The sequence below is a fragment of the Colossoma macropomum genome, unplaced genomic scaffold, assembly GCF_904425465.1.
Source record: "Colossoma macropomum unplaced genomic scaffold, Colossoma_macropomum, whole genome shotgun sequence".
NCBI classification, from domain to species: domain Eukaryota; kingdom Metazoa; phylum Chordata; class Actinopteri; order Characiformes; family Serrasalmidae; genus Colossoma; species Colossoma macropomum.
In genome coordinates this window covers 42,954,785-42,976,114 of record NW_023494795.1, presented here as the reverse complement: position 1 = coordinate 42,976,114, position 21,330 = coordinate 42,954,785, and the positions used below count along the sequence as shown (strand labels likewise).

General features: G+C 40.7%; 1 protein-coding gene across 1 annotated transcript; it reads right to left on the bottom strand.

Moving 5' to 3' along the window:
- Window positions 1-800: 800 nt before the first annotated feature.
- On the bottom strand, window positions 801-1,832 carry LOC118816307 (trace amine-associated receptor 8b-like). Its single transcript, XM_036582832.1, has one exon. It carries the CDS (start codon window positions 1,830-1,832, stop codon window positions 801-803), a length of 1,032 nt encoding a protein of 343 aa, XP_036438725.1.
- Between the last annotated feature and the right edge of the window lie 19,498 nt (window positions 1,833-21,330).

Genomic DNA, 21,330 nt, shown 5'->3' with positions numbered 1-21,330 from the left:
TGTTACTTCATGTAGGTCACAGTTTTTTTTCTTCCATTTTTTAAAATTGTGTTCCTTTTCAAAGCTCTTTGAAATTGTCTAACTATACTTAAAAGTGTCATACACATAAAAATGATTATTATTAGTAGTATTATTATGTTTAACGTGCTACATAGAGACAGTCGTATGCAGCTGTTTGGCTCCCTGGCCAAATTACACATTTAGTTGATTTTCTAAATCAGAAAAAGTACTCTCTTCGCTCTACAGAGAAACACAATGCACAGTAACTGTTTATTTGCTGAATTTTAAAATAAAACATGTAATATGGCCTGCAATTTAAGTTTGTGGATATAGAAGATTTACAGGAAACATACTTCTGCACAATTTAATGCAAAATAACATTATCATTCATTAGCCAAATTTTAAAATAAAACATAAAATGCGGCCTGTAACTTAAGTTCATACTGAGGATGTATTAACTTGTTTACTCTTCACAAAATTAACAAAACTAGGGGTCAGCAAAGTTTTGTATGTGAGGCAGTAGACGTATTGGGTTTGTATGACAGACAGATTCATTTAATACATTCTTGTTGTAGATTCAATTCTGAAATGTGATACTGTAAAGCAGAGTTATCCAGCATTAGCCTCATAGTCCTGCACGTTTTCATGCAAAACCTTAGCTATTAATCAAGACCTTGAGCTAAAACTGGAGTGATAAAGCAGGAAAACTTAGATGTCAAGTTTTATAACAATCACATAAATGCACAAAACACTGTATAATATTGTATTGTTTTTGTGTATAGTGCTTTTATTTCATTGTGCTACTCTGAACACAACTGTATTCTAGAAGAGTTTTTCCTAAATATTTCACCTAATAAAATTACTTTTAGTGCTTTTCTAAACCACTTGTAGACTAATGCATATATAATAGGATTGCAAGCTGAATTTGACATAGCAACCCAACAAAGCAAATCAAACATTTGTGGTGACCCACTAACACCAAACAGTGTCACAATGAGATTATAGATAGAAAATGGTGCCCAAAATGACAGAAAGCCTCCTGTGACTATAGCTAATGTTTTAGTTGCTTTTCTCTCTGCCTTACTAATGGTGGGTTGCGCTTTGGATTTATTTGCTTGAGAGACAGTACTGAGGACTAATCGTGATTGCCTCCGTGCAACAAGATATATTTTCAGATAAATACTGAGCATGACAACAGTAGGTATGTACAACAAGGTCACTGTAACTGTTAAACTTGTCATCTGTCCTATAACCACCACACAGGCTCCCTTACATAACAGATCACTGTAAGCGTCTATGCCTTTGTCATTTAGCTGTGGATATATAATTCCCTCAGCAACAGCAAGGCCCCAACAGACAGCCATCATACATAAAGTAGTAAGAGGAGTTATTTTACTGTGGTACTGCAGGGGATGACAGATTGCATAATATCGCTCAACAGAGACAAAAACAAGATTTAAAATAGATCCAGTGCACAATGTAATGGCAACACAGCTGTGTATTTTACAGAATAAACTCCCAAAATACCAGCAATTCTCCACAGAACGTATCATGGAAAAAGGCATTACAGCAACTCCTACAAGCATGTCAGCTACAGCCAGACAAAGAGTGAGGTAGTTATTTGGTGTGTGCAGCTGCTTGAAATGAGTTATGGCTATGATCACCAGAAGATTTCCAAAGAATGTAAGAAGTACAATGACACATATTACAAAATATATTATAACTCGTACAGTCAGTGGATAGACAAACTTCTGACAGGAGTTAGGATGATGTTCATAGCAAAGAGAAATGTTTCTTAGGCTCCCATTTTGACCTATGCTCATGTCCATCATGCTTCTTGTCCTTTTTCTTTATCTATAAAGAAATATGCCTTTAAGAAGTATTTAAGGAGTGCTTTCCATGAATTAATTTTAGAAAGCAGTAATTAAACTTTTTAGTTTAATTACTAAAAGGATTCATTTCAAATCGCACGAAAGAATAAAATGAGAATTCTACAGGTATTTTCTAATTGTTTTTGAGAAACATCAAAAACATTAAAAAGCTCATTATGCACAATTATTTATGTAACGCTGCTATAATTAAGAATAGATTAAAACCAAGCACAATATTATTACAGTATTATTTTTTTTCTTATGTGTTTAATGATTTCAGTATCTAGCCTTACCAATGCTTGTGTACAGGGGGGGCAAAGCCAGCTCTGACAAAAGAGGCAACTTTCATTTATAGGCTGACAGACCTGCATCAGGAACGCCCTTCTGCTGAATCACTCCTATTTCCTGATCACTTGATAGTCTATGTGGTAGTTACCAAATACAAATCAAACTAAGTTGACACATACAGAATATAAGCTGTTAAACTGATATTATTACATAAGAACTTTCAAACTCTCAATACTGCACTCTGGAAATATAACTAAGCCAAGAAAATAGGAAAGAAGAAAGGAATTGTACATAAATGAAACATGTATGTGCATTGCGACATTATTACACCAGAAACAGCAAGACTTTCAGTGAATAGTTAATAGTTAACCAATTTTGATCACTCACTGTGCTTTTTGTGAAATAATGTTAAATAAAACATTGAAAAGGGCACAATTGGGGCCTCCTGGTCGCCTGGGGGCCCTAAGTGACTGTTATTCTACTTATAGCAAGAAACAGCCTCCCTAAACCTAATAACTGTCCTTGCCATCCTTGGCAGTAACAACTGCAATCAAAGATTTGCAAAAACATGTGATGATTCTTTTACATCACTATGGCAAACTCATGGGTGATACGGCAGAGAAGACAGAGAGAGAGAGGCAGCTTGGTGAGGACAGACTGAGAGGATAGTGGTCAAGCCTGCATGACTAGGCTTAACAGAAAGGCTCAGCTGGAGGATGGCAGCTGGCTGCAAGAACCTGTCATTAAGGATGCCTGGACAGTGGCCAGCATGGACACCTCGTTGGCAAATGGGCACGAGGACCTGTAGGCCTGGTGGCGTCTGCTGCAGCCTTCCAGAAACATTTTGTTTAGGCACTGGCGGCATGTTTAGTCAAGGGTCAAGGGTTGGAGCTCTAACAAACAGAAGTAGCAGTCTTGCTGGTGTCTGTGGTGCAGTGTGTGGCAGAAAAAGCTGGGAGTGGTCGGAGGGAGGGCCGCTGCCCATAGTAGCATGAGGAGGGACGCTGTGAATTGCAAGATCTGCCACCCTGGGAAACAAGACACAGCCCCAAGGGAGGGCTGGCTATGCATGTGGCTGTGAGCACATGTCCACTTTGAGTGTTTACATGGACAGTGGACATTCTATAACTCAGAGAGCCTTTGGGGGAGGGTGGCAGCGTGCCCCTGTGTGCCCAAGGACTCTGCTTGAACTTTGCTTGGATTTTTCAAGTCACCAGGAGAACTCCTGGCAAGGGGGGAGTTAGGTACCATCCTGCTACTGGCTACAATAAGAAACACTTTACAGTTGTAAATAGTTGTTGCTGTGGACGTTAAGATTACAATGCACAGTTATTTGTGCACTGTAAGTGCCATTCTGTTCTGAGTGGGGGCAGCAGTGCAGTGTTTACACTCACCATCAGGGTGAGCTGTGTAGCTCTTGGTGACCTACCTGCAATCACTGAGCGTGAATAGAAGAGGTGGCAACAGCAGCTACACAGGAAGAGAAAAAAAAAAGCTTGGCCACTAACTGTACTCAGAGCTCAAATAACAGAATAAGTGCAACCAGGCGGACAAGCAAAGACTGGAATGTTGGCAGCAGCATAGCTATTAAATGTTCAATGGTAAGAGATAGGACAAGCATTGCCTTGAGACAAAGGCCAGGACTGAAACACTGCAGAAAGGAATTCAGTACCTCGATCCAGGGATGTCACCTGGCCTGGGCTTCTGGGGCTACAGCCCTGAACATTTTTAACTAAGCCCAGAACCTTCTCATCATAAATGATTTAATTCAGGGAAACATCTGATCCTGAAACTAAGTTTCTCATGGTCTTCTATCAAAGATGGCTTTTCAATCAGAAGCTCTGGAGGTGCCGTCTGACCTATTACAAACTGAGTAAGTTTATGTATACCTGGCATGACTTGCAGTGCCCAGTAGCTACTAGCCTAGTCTCAATATCAGCTGTACAGGTTGCATACCAGTAGCCATTTTGAAGTGCAGAAATAATTAACATTTTCTCTCTTTCTCTTCAGACTTACCAAAGGGTTGTGTTCTGTCTCCTCTCTTGTACATCATTTCCACAAATGATAGTAAGACTCAGTATCAAAGGAGTATACTTAAATTTACAATTTATACGATAATTGTTAGGGTGTTATAGGTTGAGGAGCCTTGACATGGGCCTGTGGTGGAGTACTACAAATCTGAAAGCAAGCATCACTAAAAGTCATGGAACACATGACATGGTAATCAGCTTTCCCTGACTGAAAAAAAATGTTTTAAAAAGTAAATAACCTGGTGGCCATAAAATGTTGAGTTTGCTGAATAACAAAAGAATGTAAAACATATTACAGAGTACTGTCCTATTAACTTACTCTAGAAGTCCAATAAACTAAACATTTTAAGGCAACAAGCCTAATTACTCTTCCTTGCTGTATTATTTTTTACTGTATAAAGCCTCCAACATCTACATTCATTAAAGGCATGGACATTAACTTTGTTGACCATATTGTAAAGGTGGAAATCACTTTCACTGGTTTTGTTCAAAATGATTTAAATTATATATTTATCCAACATCACCTGGAAAGCAAGGTCCATTTTTAGCCATCAAGGTCATCCATTCAGTTTTGAATTTCAGCTTTTTCTTTCTGCTTACAGACTCCCAGTGGGAAAAAACAAGAGACAAAATAACTATCTAAATATGTAAGACTCTCTTTTTTGTAAAACATTATAATAAATAACTACTTGAAATAAGTGCTTTTATTATTTTTTTTTACTTAAATAGATTATTTTGGCTTACAGTAAATTCTGTTGTGCTTTTCCTTTTTTCTGTAAAAAAAAAAACAAACTTTGTATAAGTAATATTATAACAGAGATTTACCTGAATCCTTCATGACAATAATAAAAGAAAACATTTATACTCTTATAATGGAAGTTTCAGATTAATTCAAAATCATAAATGGTTTAACACACAACAGTACTTTGTAACCATGCTATAATTTAGAATAGATTAAAACAAATCATAATGCCTTGTTTCCAGCTTTACTTCTGCCTGCATAGATGGATGGGGAACGGCAGCATTGACATATTCAGCAGCTTTTATTTATAAACATAACCATGAATTAAAATTTGTTGATCAAAAATTCACCACCTTCTTGTCTGATAATTTGGTGGAAGTCAGGCTATGATCATTACAGAGAAACATAACAGGAATGCAAAAGTGTCACTCTGTTACACTGCCTCCTTAAAAAAGGAGGTGAATAGTCTCTCCCGGAAGGGGTGGCTGAAGTGAGGAGCAGGAGCTAGGCAAACCAGACATCAGTCAGTCCTGGCCTGCAGCTTGTTTTAGTCTCCTGGAGGCAGAGAAAGACAGAGATGAGGCCAGGGGAAGAATACTGGCCACTGGATCTCTTTTCTTGTGAAGCTCACCAGACTGAGCCATAAGTGGCTCCTTTATGGCGACAGCTCTATGTGGTTGAGTGGTTGCAACAGAAGCGATCAGTGGAAACCAGGCATGTAAGATTCCAGGCCCCACCCCTGGGGCATGCGGTTGCCGGCTGTCCACAACAGGAAGTGATGAGGCACCTCAGTACCTCAGAGACCTGGCTTGATAAAACAGACCCAGTGGGTGTATCAAGTATCGCTGCCATTTTTTTCCCCTAACCGATACAGTACCCCAGGTAATGTGCCTCTATAAGTGTGAGGTTGCACTTCTTGGGGTTGACTGTAACTGCTTAGTGCCCTTCGCAAGTGTATCACATGCCCCGCCCAGGTTTCTGAGCGGGCGATGATGTCATCTAAGTTGACGGCTGTGGACGTTTGATGCAGCAACAGGACCACATCCATGAAGTGCTGGACCACATCCATGAAGTGCTGGGGTTCCATGTAGGCCAAATGAGAAGACCCAGTAATGCCAGTGGCCAGTGGGGGTGGAGAAGGCTGTTTTTGGGCAGGTTTTCAGAGAAAAGGACACCTGCCAGTGCCCCTTGGTAAGGTGTAGGGTTGAGATAAAATGTGCCTTACCCAGGCGGTCGATGAGAACAACCATTCGGAAAAGAGGGTATGAGTCTAACTGTGAGATTTTAGTTAGTTCTGTTTAGATTACAGAAGTCATTGCAAAACTTCCAAGTCCTATCAGCCTTGGGAAGCATAATGATGGGGCTGGACCACAGGCTGTTAGAGGGTTCAATGATACCAGCAGCTAGTATGCAGTTATCCTCCTCTTCAATGGCCGTGTGGCGTGCCTTGTGCACACGGTTGGGCCGCTGCCTTATCACAACCCCAGGTATGCCCGAATGGCATACTGAATGACGTTGGTGTGGACAGGGACATCGGAGAACACGTCCTGGAACTGTACTGCTAATTTGACTGGTTTCTAGCAGTGAGGAGGAGTAAGCTCCTCTCCATACTCCAGCAGGGAATGGGCAGACGATTCTGGGGAGGAAGTGAAACCTGAGAGCAGGGGGAGAAGTTCAATCCATTTCTTTAGGAGATCAACATGGTATGTTTATTCAGTTTTTTCTTACCCAGCTGTTCTAGACAATAATTGCCTGGACCCAGGTTATCCATTACAGTATAAGGCCCCTGCCAGGTCACTAGAAACATGCAGGTGGTTATGGTTACCAGAACTCAGTCCCTTAGTTGGAATTCTCTGGGTTGGGTGGAGCAGTTGTAGGCCTGCTGTTGGGCTCATTGGGCTTCTTCCAGGTGTTTCTGAACAATGGGTGATACTGCATCTATCTTTTGTTGCATCTCCTGTACATACTCAATGACACAGTGAAAGGGGGTGAGTTGCTGTTCCCATGCTTCTCTAAACACATTTTTCTGCTTTGTGACAATGGCAGTTGTAAAAAGAGCTATATAAAAAAAAATTGTCTTGAGCCCCTGAGGTCCCTGAGCATATAACAATTTGAAAGGAGAAAACCCTTTAGAGGCCTAGGACACCTCTACTTTTAAAAGCTGCTGCTCTGTGCTGTACAGCAGAATCAGCAACAGAATATGTCCGATGTCAGCATGTCTTCATGAAAATTTTGACATTATGACAGGATTACTGGTTTAGCACTTGTAGCACTAGGGTTCCTGCCCATTGAGAGGAACAGTATTTTTTCAGAGTTAATGTACACAAACAGATATGTCTGGACTTCAACTATGAGCATTCAGCCTGTGTTCATGAATGCCTAACATTCAGTTTATTCCACTGCGGTGGCCAATGCAAAAGTTGGGATAATTAAAATCTCAACAAAATGTAGTTACTGCTGTGGCCAGCGTAACATTGCAACTGGCGGCGGCAGAATCTTCCATTAAAAATAATGGAATATTGAGTTTGTCAGCTTGTGTTTCTTGCCAACATGCAAATGCAGCACAAGTGTTTGCTTTCAGTCCTTCTAATGTACTGTCACATTGTTTCTCGTAATCACCTTAACGCTAATGGTATTCAGTTATACATGCCAGCTAAGCCAGACTCTGTGATACAGTTACACACAATGGAGGACTTTGTTAAAGTCTGGTTTACTAGGAATTTTCTCATGCTAAATTCAGATACAACAGATGTTTTGCTGTTGTGCACTCAGTCTGTTTGAAATAAGATTGCAAATTTTATTACTGTGCAATCTAAAGAATGCAGCAGTCCATCTTATTTAGTCTACACTGACTTTATGTGAAGGCCTGCACTCTCTACAAAGTCGTTGATATAAGCCCTAAATAACCGAGATCCAGCATATCTTGCTGATGTGCTGAAATGTTAAAGCTTGTTCTAAACTTTTTTGTTAGGTTTGGCAGTCTAACTGAAAGCTGCTAGAATCACTTACTGCTCAGTTTTTTTCTAAAATCATTTTCTAATATAGCTCCTAAATGTCCACAGACTATTAGGAAAGCATACTTCATATGTGTTTTAAAATCCACACTACAGCATATTTGTTTAATGTAGTTGGGCCTAAATTTCATTTACTGTTTGCCGTGCTGTTATTTCATGTAGGCCAAAGTATTTTTTCTTTACAGTTTTTAAATTCTGTTTCTCTATGAGACAGAGTAAGTAGAATTAGAATTGTGAAATATATATCATTATTATTAAAATGCTACATAGAGACAGTCATATGCAGAAGTTCCACACTCAAATGACATTTTGTTGATTTTTTAAGTAAAAAAGTACTCTCTTCCCTTTATAGGGAACATACTTCTACACAATGTATTGCAAAATAACATTATCATTCACTAGCTACATTTTAAAATAGAACATAAAATGCCACCTGTAATTTAAGTTCATACTGAGCATGTATTCACTTCTTCATTCTTCACAAAATCAACAAAACCAGGAGTTATTAAAGTTTTGCATGTGACTGTACAATTATTGAGTTTGTATTAGAAAGATTCATTTGATACATATATGAGAGAGTGTGAGGTAGTTAGTTGGTGTGTGCAGCTGCTTGAAATGAGTTATGGCTATGATCACCAGAAGATTTCCAAACAATGTGAGAAGTACAATGACACTAAGGACAAAATATATAATAACACGCATGGCCAGTGGACAGATGAACTTCTGACAGGAGTTAAGATGATGTTCATAGAGAGAAATGTTTCTTATGCTCCAATTTTGACTTATGTTCATGTCCATTATGCTTTGTTTCTTTTATCTTTAAAGAATTATGCCTTTAAGAAGTATTTAAGAAGTGCTTTTTATAAATTCTGTAAATAATTAAACATCCCTGAAAGGGATTCACTTCGAATAGCATAAAAGTATAAAATGATCATTCCCGAGGTATTTCCCAATTGTTTCTGAGACACATTAAAAATAGTAAAAAGCTCATAGTGCATGAGTAGCTATGTAACTCTGCTATAATTAAGAGTGGTTAGAAAACAAGCATATATTCATGATTTTCTCTTTTTTTCCTTCTGTGTTTAATAACTTCAGTATCCAGCCTTGGAAGAATGGTCAAAAAAATTTTAATCTGTTTCTGTGTAGGTAAATAACACTGTGTACATGAAAGATCAGTTTCAGTTTTACATGTATGTACTATTTACTCTAAGGTATTCAACCATAAACTCAACCAAAAGATTGAGTGTAAGTTTAGGCCAAAAATAAACTTTTCTGTATACTTGTCAGTATAAGGCAAGTGTAGGGGCGGTAGCCCCAGGGCCCCAGAGAAGGTTAAAGCCCCCTTCACTACAACACTTGAAAGTGGGACCTGAGTTTTATTCTGCATGACCTTGACTCATTGTGCATGACCCTTCTTATGCCAGTCTCTTGTCTGTTTCTGACCACTGCACAACAGGAACCAGATCTAGTGTTGACTGGTGAATTCATGATGCTTACATTTCTAGGTCGATCACAGCAAAGGCTTCCCTCTGTATGAACGAATTTTGTGTGCAGTTGCTGCAAACTGGATGGCTGAACAGTCTTCTGTGGACCTTACAATCTCCAAAGTTGCTGAATAGTGTCATGATAGAGTGACTCTGCAAATCACTGAAGCAGTGAATACATGCCTTGTGATGTTAGCTGAGTAGCTTGGTGGCATTTGCTGAAGTCCTCCAGAGACATTTCGAGCAGGCACTGGCAGCATGGTTAGACAAGGCCAAGGGTTGCCTTGCTGGTGTCTGTGGTGCAGCGTGTGGCAGAAAAAGCTGGGAGTGGCAAGGAGAGTGGCACTGCTGCGGTTGCTTCCCCGAATAGCACGAGAAGTAACACCGTGAGCTGCAAGGAGATCTGTAGCCCTGAGGAACAAGACACAGCCCCAAGGGAAGACTGGCTATGCATGTTGCTGTGAGCACGGGCCCATGAACACTGGACATCATGTAGGGTGGTGATATTCCCCTGTGTGCCCAAGGACTCTGCTCGAACTTGGCTTGGATTTTTTCAAGTTACCAGGAGAGCTCCTGGCAAGAGAGGAGCTACGTACCATCCCGATACTGGCTACAATAAGAAACACTTTATATTTGTAGATCATTGTTGCTGCACATCTTAACGTCCGCAGCAGAGTTATTTGTGCCTTATAAGTGCCATTTTCTGCTGAGTTCGGGCAGTGGTGCAGTGTTTACACCTACTGCCAAGGTAAGTTGTGTGGCTCTTGGTGACCCACCTGCAATCACCGACCATGAACAGATGAGGTGGTAACAGCTGCTACATGGGGAGAGAAAAAAAAGCTTAACCACTTACTGAAATCGGACTTCAAATAACAACACAATAGGTGCAACCAGGCAGACAAGCAAGGACTGGAATGTTGGCAGCAGCATAACAGCTATTAAATGTTCAACAGCAAAAGATAGGACAAGCATTGCTACAGGACTGAGACAAAGTCCAGAACTGAAACACTGCAGAAAGGAATTCAGTACCTTGATCCAGGGACATCTCCTGGCCTGTGCTTCTGGGGCTATAGTCCTGAACATTTGTTCTCAATCGCCCTTGTGGCTTGATAAAATGAAGAATAATAGGAATATAACAATGTTCACACAGTACATCATTCTCTTTGGTTGGAAAAATTTACAAGTGGTATAATGTAATAAATGCTCAACATGCTAGCTAGCTGGCTCACTCACTGGAAGTTACTCAGTTACAACTTAAAATACAACTTGACACACTGTGCCATTTTCACTATCAGATCGTTTTTGCAATTCAAATCCAGTATGAACAAAAGTCTTGGAAAGAGACGTCTGATGGCAGCACATGTCAAAGCCTGCTCCATTATGCAGAGCATCTGAAGTACAGAAACAGGCTTCAAGGACAGATGCTTCACCTGTATTTGCAGTGCAGCCTGGAACAGGCTCCAACACAAATATAGCTGGAAGATGGTAACTGGGAACAGAACAGAGATCGTGAAAGGGACTTGGACAGGCGATGATGACAAAGAATAAGGTGGAGACAGCGATAGGAACCCAGGACAGAGAAGACTAACACAGAGGCAGGAGCAGGATCCAGCCAAAGCTGAGCCAGAGTGAGAAGCCATAGTTAAATCTGGCCTGGACAGAACACCAATAGCTGAGCCTGAAAAAAGTTTTAAATGACTCAACTTATGTGTCGACAGTCAAAGGTCAAGTAGAATAGGAAACTTGGAAGTCAAATGTGCTAGATGTGCAGCAGGGTAGCATTACTCAGGGGAGCAAGGAAATAATGTTTAAAAACATTTCAAATAAAATCTGACAACTGTTATGCGTCAGTGCCTGTGCACGTGTGTGTCTGTTCTTTCTCCCCTCTCTGTTGCTCTTCTCCCGCTCTTTTGGCAGTCTCTTTTCCTCATAGGTTGCCTGGGGTGTCAATCACCAACACTTCCTGGACATCATTTGGCCATTCAGCCTACAGATTTGAGGAGGTGGAGCTTGGACTTTAAAAGCAGTGTGCCAGGGTTTGTCATCAGCCCTAGGCATCATGTGACCTGTGTCTCTACTCTTGGCTTACTTGTTTGGTTTCTGGCTTGCTGTTGTCTTGGCTCTCTTAGCCTTTTGCTAGCTAGCTTTAGTGAAACTAGCTTGCTTTAGACTCTACTTGCTAGCTTTAGCTTTGTTATCATTTGTTAGCTTTTGTTGTTTCTCTGAGTGTACTGGCTTCCCAGGAGGAAGGGTGGGTTAGACTGTGCGCGCACCTACATTCACATCATTAGGTATACAGTTGTTTAAACACACTAGATTAGAGGCAGGTACCACTCCCTGTATGCTTTAGTAGCTTAGCATAGGGTGGTAGCTAGAGCTGTTTAGCTCGTAGTTTAGACTAGATCCGTTTTGTTTATTTCTTTCCTTTGATACTGTCTGAAGTCCCCTTTCTGGGTAGATTGCCCAGTTTGCCAGTCCCAGTATAACAACTTTAATATCAGTACTGTGTTATTTGTAACTTAACTTGTTTGTGTGTGTTGTTTATTTGTCCATATAATTAAACTGTTAAAGTTTTAGCTGCTTTATACTGGTCTCTGTACCCCTTTATTGTGCTCCTCCATCCTTTAGCTACTGTCCCACCCTCCTTCTAGACCTGAGCCTATGGTTGGGATGTAACACAATCATCCAATAACACACATCTGCCAAATGCAAAAGTCTACTTATTGCATCTGGAGTTGGTTTGGTATTCTGTTGTAAAAGATAAACAGTACAGTACTAATATACAAAAACAGTTATGCCTGGACTTCTATGAGCCCATGTTAATGACATTAAGTTTATTCCACTGCTGTGGTCTTTGGCAAAAGTTAATATAATTAAATTCTCAACAGAACGTTCTACTTAACTCCTGTGGACAGTATAACGTTGCAACTGGTAGTGGCAGAATTTTCGATTGTTTTTCCATTAAAAACAATGGATTTTCCATTTTTTGCCATCTCACGTCTACTACCAACATGTAAACACCGCAAAAGTGTTTGCACTGCTGTCATACATTACCAGTCTTTCTAATTTACTGTCACATTGTTTCTCATAATCACCTCAATGCTAATGGTATTCAGTTATACATGCCAGCTAAGCCAGACTCAGTGATACAGTTACACATAATGGAGCACTTTGTCAAAGTCTGGTTTACCAGGAATTTTCCCATGCTAAATTCAGATATAACTGAAGCATTGCAGTTGTGCCCTCAGTCTATTTGAAACAAGACTGCAGATTTAATATTGTACTTCAATGCTTTTGGTTGTGCAACCTAAAAATGCAGCAGTCCATCCTACTTAGCATGCACTGGTTTCAGGTAAATTTGTGCACTCACTGCAAGGTCTTTCTTATGATATTTAAAGCCCTAAATAGCCGAGCTCCATCATGTCCTGCTGATGTGTTGAAATGTTAAAGCCCATTCAAATCACTTTTGTCAGTTGTGGCAGTCTAACTGCAAACTGGCATAATCACTTACAGCTCAGGTGTTGTACAATCATTTTTAAATATAATAATTTAATCATTTTTAAAATCCACATTACAGCATATTTATTTATACATGATTTTGCAGTGCTGTTACTTCATGTAGGCAATGTTTGTAACTACATTTTAAAGTGTCATACACATACAAATTATTATTAGTATTATTATGATTAACATAGAGACAGTCGTATGCAACTGTTTGGCCCCCTTCCAAATTACACATTTAGTTGATTTTCTAAATCAGAAAAAGTACTCTCTTCGCTCTACAGAGAAACACAATGCACAGTAACTGTTTCTTTGCTGAATTTTAAAATAAAACATGTAATATGGCCTGCAATTTAAGTTTGTGGATAGAGAAGATTTACAGGAAACATACTTCTGACTTCTGGCAAAATAACATTATCATTCATTAGCCAAATTTTAAAATAAAACATAAAATGCGGCCTGTAACTTAAGTTCATACTGAGGATGTATTAACTTGTTTACTCTTCACAAAATTAACAAAACTAGGGGTCAGCAAAGTTTTGCATGTGAGGCAGTAGACGTATTGGGTTTGTATGACAGACAGATTCATTTAATACATTCTTGTTGTAGATTCAATTCTGAAATGTGATACTGTAAAGCAGAGTTATCCAGCATTAGCCTCATAGTCCTGCACGTTTTCATGCAAAACCTTAGCTATTAATCAAGACCTTGAGCTAAAACTGGAGTGATAAAGCAGGAAAACTTAGATGTCAAGTTTTATAACAATCACATAAATGCACAAAACACTGTATAATATTGTATTGTTTTTTGTGTATAGTGCTTTTATTTCATTGTGCTACTCTGAACACAACTGTATTCTGGAAGAGTTTTTCCTAAATATTTCACCTAATAAAATTACTTTCAGTGCTTTTCTAAACCACTTGTAGACTAATGCATATATAATAGGATTGCAAGCTGAATTTGACATAGCAACCCAACAAAGCAAATCAAACATTTGTGGTGACCCACTAACACCAAACAGTGTCACAATGAGATTGTAGATAGAAAATGGTGCCCAAAATGATAGAAACCCTCCTGTGACTATAGCTAATGTTTTAGTTGCTTTTCTCTCTGCCTTACTAATGGTGGGTTGCGCTCTGGATTTATTTGCTTGAGAGACAGTACTGAGGACTAATCGTGATTGCCTCCGTGCAACAAGATATATTTTCACATATATGCTGAGCATGACAACAGTAGGCATGTACAACAAGGTCACTGTAAGTGCTAAACTTGTCATCTGTCCTATAACCACCACACAGGCTCCCTTACATAACAGATCACTGTAAGCGTCTATGCCTTTGTCATTTAGCTGTGGATACATAATTCCCTCAGCAACAGCAAGGCCCCAACAGACAGCCATCATACCTAAAGTAGTAAGAGGAGTCATTTTACTGTGGTACTGCAGGGGGTGACAGATTGCATAATATCGCTCAACAGAGATAAAAACAAGATTTAAAATAGATCCAGTGCACAGTGTAATGACAACACTGCTGTGTATTTTACAGAATAAACTCCCAAAATACCAGCAATTCTCCACAGAATGTATCATGTTAAACGGCATCACAGCAACTCCTAAAAGCAGGTCAGCTACAGCCAGACAAAGAGTGAGGTAGTTAGTTGGTGTGTGCAGCTGCTTGAAATGAGTTATGGCTATGATCACCAGAAGATTTCCAAATAATGTAAGAAGTACAATGACACTAATTACACAATATATAATAACTCGCACAGTCAGTGGATAGAAAAAACTTCTGACAGGAGTTAGGATGATGTTCATAACAAAGAGAAATGTTTCTTAGGCTCCCATTTTGACCTATGCTCATGTCCATCATGCTTCTTGTCCTTTATCTTTATCTGTAAAGAAATATGCCTTTAAGAAGTATTTAAGGAGTGTTTTCTATGAATTAATTATTGAAGGCAGTAATTAAACTTTTTTGAAAAGGATTCACTTCAAATTGTATGAAAGAATAAAATGAGAATTCTAAAGGTAATTTCTAATTGATTTTGAGAAACATTAAAAATATTAAAAAAGCTTATCATGCACAATTATTTATGTAACCCTGCTATAATTAAGAATAGATTAAAAACAAGCACAATATTATTACAGTATAGTTTTTTTTTTCTTCTGTGTTTAATGATTTCAGTATCTAGCCTTACCAATGCTTGTGTAGTGGGGGGGCCATGTTTATCAAGTTAGTCATGAAGAGAGTCCATTCTGGCAGACAGTCTTCACCCTTTTCATGCCCAGTTTTGTCTCCTGCCATCAGGACGGAGGTAAACTTTCCTTAGAAGGGCCAAGTCAAATGGATACCTGAGGCCATTTGTTCCGTCAGTGATTGGATTTTTAAGTAAGTTGTAGGTACACTGCCCAAGAATTTGAGGATTCTCAGTGGTTTTATATCTCTTTGTAAGGCCAATATAACGTATAATTACATATATGACCACAGTACAGCGCTGTGACAAAGTATGTGCCCCTCACCGGATCTCTTCTATTTTTGCTAATTTGTCACATTTAAATGTTTCAGATCATCCAACTAATCTTTATATAACAAAGACAACACAAGTAAACAAACAAAATATGGATTATCAAAGATCATTGCATTTATTGAAGATAAATATTTATTCCAAAGCTATATTACACATGTGAAAAAGCAGTTGCCTCCCTAAAGCTAATAGCTTAATATAATAACTGGTTGTGCCACCCTTGGCAGTAACAACTGCAATGAAAGATTTGCAATAACTTGTGATGATTTCTTTACATCACTATGGCAAACTCATGGGTGGTACGGCAGAGAAGACTGGCCAAGGACTGAGAGAGAGAGAGGCAGCTTGGCGAGGACAGACTGAGAAGACAGTGATCAAGGCAGCGTGACTAGGCTTGACAGTAGCGCTCAGCTGGAGGATGGCAGCTGGCTGCAAGAACCTGTCATTGAGGATGCCTGGACAATGGCCAGCAAGGACATCTGGTTGGCAAATGGGCACAAGGATCTCTAGGCCTGGTGGCGTTTGCTGCGGCCTTCCAGAAACATTCTGAGTAGGCACTGGTGGCATGGTTAGTCAAGGCGTTGGAGCTCTAACGAACAGAAGTAGCAGTCTTGCTGGTGTCTGTGGTGCAGGGTGTGGCAGAAAAAGCTCAGAGCAGCCAGAGGAAGGGCCGCTGCAGCTGTCACTGCCCCTAGTAGCATGAGGAGTGACGCCATGAGTTGCAAGATCTGCCACCCTGGGAAACAAGACACAGCCCCAAGGGAGGGCTGGCTATGCATGTGGCTGTGAGCACATGCCCACTTTGAGTGTTTACACGGACAGTGGACATTCTGTAACTCCTGCTCAGAGAGCATTTGGGGGAGGGTGGCAGAATGCCCCTGTCTGCCCAAGTACTCTGCTCGAACTTTGCTTAGATTTTTTCACAAAGCTACTTCCATGTAAAGTAACAACGATATATCTTTTTGAGATAAACTTTACACACTTTACAATGTACATAAAAAATAATAGGAGAAAGATTGGGAGAAAATATCCCCAAAAAATTCTGCTGTCAACTGGGATGAGTCCCGGATCTTTACTTGCCCAGCCAATGTCCCAGCCTTGATTGTTTTAAAACCAACGAAAGAGGAATGGAGTTTCTCTTGGTCTTCTACCAAAGATAGCTTTTCAATCAGAAGCTCTTGAGGTGCCGTCTGACCTATTACAAACTGAGTAAGTTTATGTATAACTGGCAGGACTTCCAGTGCCCAGTAGCTACTAGCCTAGCCTCAATATCAGCTGCACAGGTTGCATACCAGAAGCCATTTTGCAGTGCATAAATAATTAACATTTTCTCTGTTTCTCTTCTGGCTTACTAAAGGGTTGTGTTCTGTCTCCTCTCTTGTACATCCTTTCCACAAATGATTGTAAGAGTCAGTATCAGCAGAATATACTTAAATTTGCAGATGATGTAATAATTGTTTCAGATAAATTCAAAATCATAAATGGTTTAACACACAACAGCACTTTGTAACCATGCGATAATTTAGAATAGATTAAAACAAATCATAATGCTTTGTTTCCAGCTTTACTTCTGCCTGTGTAGATGGGTGGGCAAAGGCAGCACTGACATATGAGCGGCTTTCATTTATAGGCATACATTCTTCTAATTATGAACACTGTTCTTCTAAATCACTTCCTGTTTCCTTTTATTGTACCAAATGGTAATTAAAGGGCATTTTTCACACTTGTCCAAAACACCTGGTATTACAGGTTTGTTTGTTCCTTCCTAATTCACACAGGGATCGACTGATGAATTCAGTATGTGACTTACCAGCACTAAAACACTAATAAACAGATTTCTGCTTGGTGCTCATGCAACAGACATTTATTTTGTGCTGGTTATTTTATTCATATATTCAAATGTTATACGTGTCATATGTACTTTGAGTACTATGAGGTGTTTTGTGGCTGAAAGAGAGACCACAAAACACAGACACAAGAAGTGAGTTTAAAAAAAATTGGCAGGTAGCTGGCTTTGTTCCAGAAGCAACGGAATGATCTTTACAGAGAGACATAACAAAAAGAAAAAAAAGAAAGGGAATGCAAAAGAGTCACTCTGTTACACTGCCTCCTTGACAGGAGGTGAATAGTCTCTCCCAGAAGGGTGGTTGAAGTGAAGAGAAGGAGCTAGGCAAACCAGAGATCGGTCTGTCCTGGCCTGCAGCTTGTTTTAGTCTCCTGAAGGCAGAGAAAGACAGAGATGAGGCCAGGAGGAAGTAGAATACTGGCTGTTAGTTCTCTTTTCTTGTGAAGTGCTAAGCATCGCTCACCAGACCGAGTCATAAGTGGCTTCTTCATGGTGACAGCTCTGTGTGGTTGAGTGGTTGCAGCAGAAGCGATCAGTGGGAGCCAGGCATGTAGGATTCCAGGCCCCATCCCGGGCCATGCGGTTGCCAGTGAAGCAGTCAGTCAATGTGATTGTTGACTTTAAAAAAAGGGGTTAAAAGAGAAATCGGTAAACAATCTCGCAAGAGCATGTTTGGAATAGTTATCACCCATCTGTGCTTTTGTGGGGGAACATGACTGTAAATTTGCCTGCAATTCCAGAAATGGGCGGTAGGTGGCAGCAGTGCGCTCTGCACTCTTCCGTTGTTCCCAGAGTATCACGTGAATAAATTGTTTCAGAATCTCTGTGCAGAGAGTAAGTATGTTTGTTCTGTATGTTTTTGCAGATCTCCTCTTGTCTCCTAATTAAAGCATCAGTATTCGAAAATCGTAAGGCCTTGTTCCTTGAGCCCGCAACAGATCTTGGCGAGAACCAGCCAGAAGAAGCTGTGAGAACAGTGCTAACATCAAGCTTCTAAGCAAAGAAATGAACCTAGAACAAGACAAAAGAAGTCATGGAACAGTTACAGGATGAAGTAAGCAGAATACTGCTAACACTTGGAAAACCAGAACTGATTTCAGTGTGCCAGTATTTAAAATGCAGTGAGCCAGCAACTGGAGGGTTCCAGGCTTTGGGAAGACGACCCCTCATAAGGCTAGCAGAGAAAAGGCTAGAGGACATTGAAATTGAAGAAGATCCTCAGGTGTATGTTCAATGCCTGAAAGACATTTTCTCCTACATTGACACACTCCAGTCTAAAGATACTAGTCAAATGTGCCACAGGAAGAACAGGCAAAGTTGAATGAGTTACAAGAAAGATATGAAAAATTACAGAAGGAACAAATGGAGGCTCCAAATCTCTGGGCAGATTGGAGAGGCAGGACAGAAGGACAAACTGTCCTACACAAGCCTAATGAACCAGATAGAGACAGGACAAAGGAAGGGTCATTCTGATGCAGAGATCATTAAGGCAGTCATCCGAGCAGTTAGCCCAGGTCTACATCTGAGAGATCTTTTAGAAATAAAGCGAGGTCTCACTCTTCCTACTGTCAGAACCATACTGCGTGGGCACTATAAAGCAGATTCATCCTCAGATCTTCTCCATAGATTGATGACTCTCTCACAGGACCCAAAGGAGTCTGCACAAAATTTCTTGTTTCCGGCTATTGAACTTAGAGAGAAATTGCATAAGCTTGGCGATGAGGATGAAGGGGAAAAGATTAGCCCAGATTTGATTCAGAGAAGATTCTTATGCTCATTAGAGACTGGACTGATAAGTGATGCTGTTAAATTTCAACTAAGGCCCTACCTGAGTGACCTTCATGTCACAGATGAAATGCTAATAGAGCGTGTCAACGAAGCTGCAAATTTGGAAACAGAAAGACAGCAAAGGTTAAAAGGGCTGTGTTGGTACGACCTCCCAGAATCAGTGAGGTGCAGACTGAGTTGCATTCCAACACGGCTCAGTCACGTCCTAAGAAGCAGCAGAATCAAAACATAAGGCACTAGACATGGTAGATGTAGGAGAAACCCCCACTCAACACAGGAAATGTCAGACACGTCACAATGATGGAGACACAAGTACCAGCAGAATGATCAAGAGTCTCAAAGCTGAGATGTTGCAAATGAAAAAGGTGATCCTGAAGAGAGTTGGGACCAGCAAATCACAACAGACAGCAGACACAGTAGTGAATGTGAATCGCAGGAGACCAGCTGGACGCAGAGCTTGTCAGAAGGCACAGATTGGTGAGTCATGTAAGCACTGCTACAGGTGTGGTCAAGATGGACACCTCTCCCGTGGCTGCAGGCAGAGAACAGACCAGGGAAACAGGAGGGGGCTGCCAGGTCGGGACCGCCAGTAGCCCCACATCAAGAGTCCCTAAGCAGTCAAACACTTGAGGGAAGCAGTAAAAGCTCAAAACAGCTTACAAGTAGTACCAACTGTGAAGATCTGCCCCCATCTAACACTTCCAGTAAAAGCCCTTCTGTCACTTTGACGACTCACAACAACAGATCGTTCGGCAGTTATTACGGGAAGAGTGTCATGCCTTTGCTTATGATGACCAAGATGTTGGATGTATTCCCTCCTTGAAATTGCCCATTACCCGCCATGACACAACTCCTGTAAAGAAAACATACATGTCTGTGCCTAAACCCCTACACCAGGAAGTTAAAGAGTACATCCAGGATTTGCTTAATCGTGGCTGGATCACCCACTCAAGATCACCATACGCCTCCCCAGTTGTCTGTGTCAGAAAAAAAGATGGAAGCCTGAGGTTATGCTGTGATTACCGGGAATTAAACCGGAAATCAGTCCCTGATCGTCACCCAATCCCCAAGATTCAAGATATGCTTGACTCTCTCAGCGGTAGCTCCTGGTTCTGTTTTAGATCAGGGAAAGGATTATCATCAAGGATTTTTGGATGAGGAAAGCCAACCTCTAACAGCCTTCATAACTCCTTGGGGTCTTTATCATTGGATCCAGATCCCCTTTGGACTTAGTACGGCACCAGCAGAGTTCCAAAGAAATACAGAAATGTGTTTGACAGGCCTCAGAGATGTTATGTGTCAGCTTTACCTTGAAGATAATCTCGTTCACAGCCCCAGCTTTGAAGATCATGTCCAGTGTATTACAACAGTGTTACAGAGATACCAAAAGCATGGAGTGAAGTTGAGTCCACATAAATGTGAGATGTTTAGGCAGACAGTACGCTTCCTGGGACGAAGGGTCTCAGGAGATGGATATACGATGGACCCTGCGGAAACAGCATCAGTACAGGCCCTGAAGGAAAGAGTGCTTTCTACGGTGGGAGACTTAAGGAAAATACTTGGCTTCCTCTCCTACTTACAGATCATACATACCTAATTTTTCCAGGCTGGCCGAACCACTATATCAGCTGCTGTCATGGTCTTCTGATAAATCCGCACCTACAGAATTGACAAGAGGCAAGAGAAGAGGGGTCACCAGGCAAAAGGGTAATGCACCACCAAACACTCCCATCAGCTGGACACAGAGCCACCAAGAGACACTGAATTCTCTCATAGAGAAGTTAACCGAACCACCCAGGCTACCCAGATCTCACTATGCCATTCATTCTTCACTGTGATGCATCCCAGGAGGGATTAAGAGTGGTTTTATATCAAAGACAGAAAGGGACGCTGGTTGTAATTGGTTATGGATCAAGAACCCTAACACCACCTGAGAAAAATTACCACATGCACTCGGGGAAGTTGGAATTCCTGGCACTCAAGTGGGCTATCCGTAAGCGGTTTTGTGATTACCTGTATCATGTGCCACATTTATGTGTATACAGATAACAACCCATTAACGTACATCCTCACCACAGCCAAGCTAAACGCCACAGGTCATCGCTGGGTTGCCCAACTTGCAGATTTCAACTTCTCTATTAGGTACCACCCTGGCAGACACAATGTTGATGCTGACAGTCTCTCCAGAATGCCTCTGGACATGGATGTTTTCATGAAACAGTGTACAGAAGAGATCAGCCAAGAGG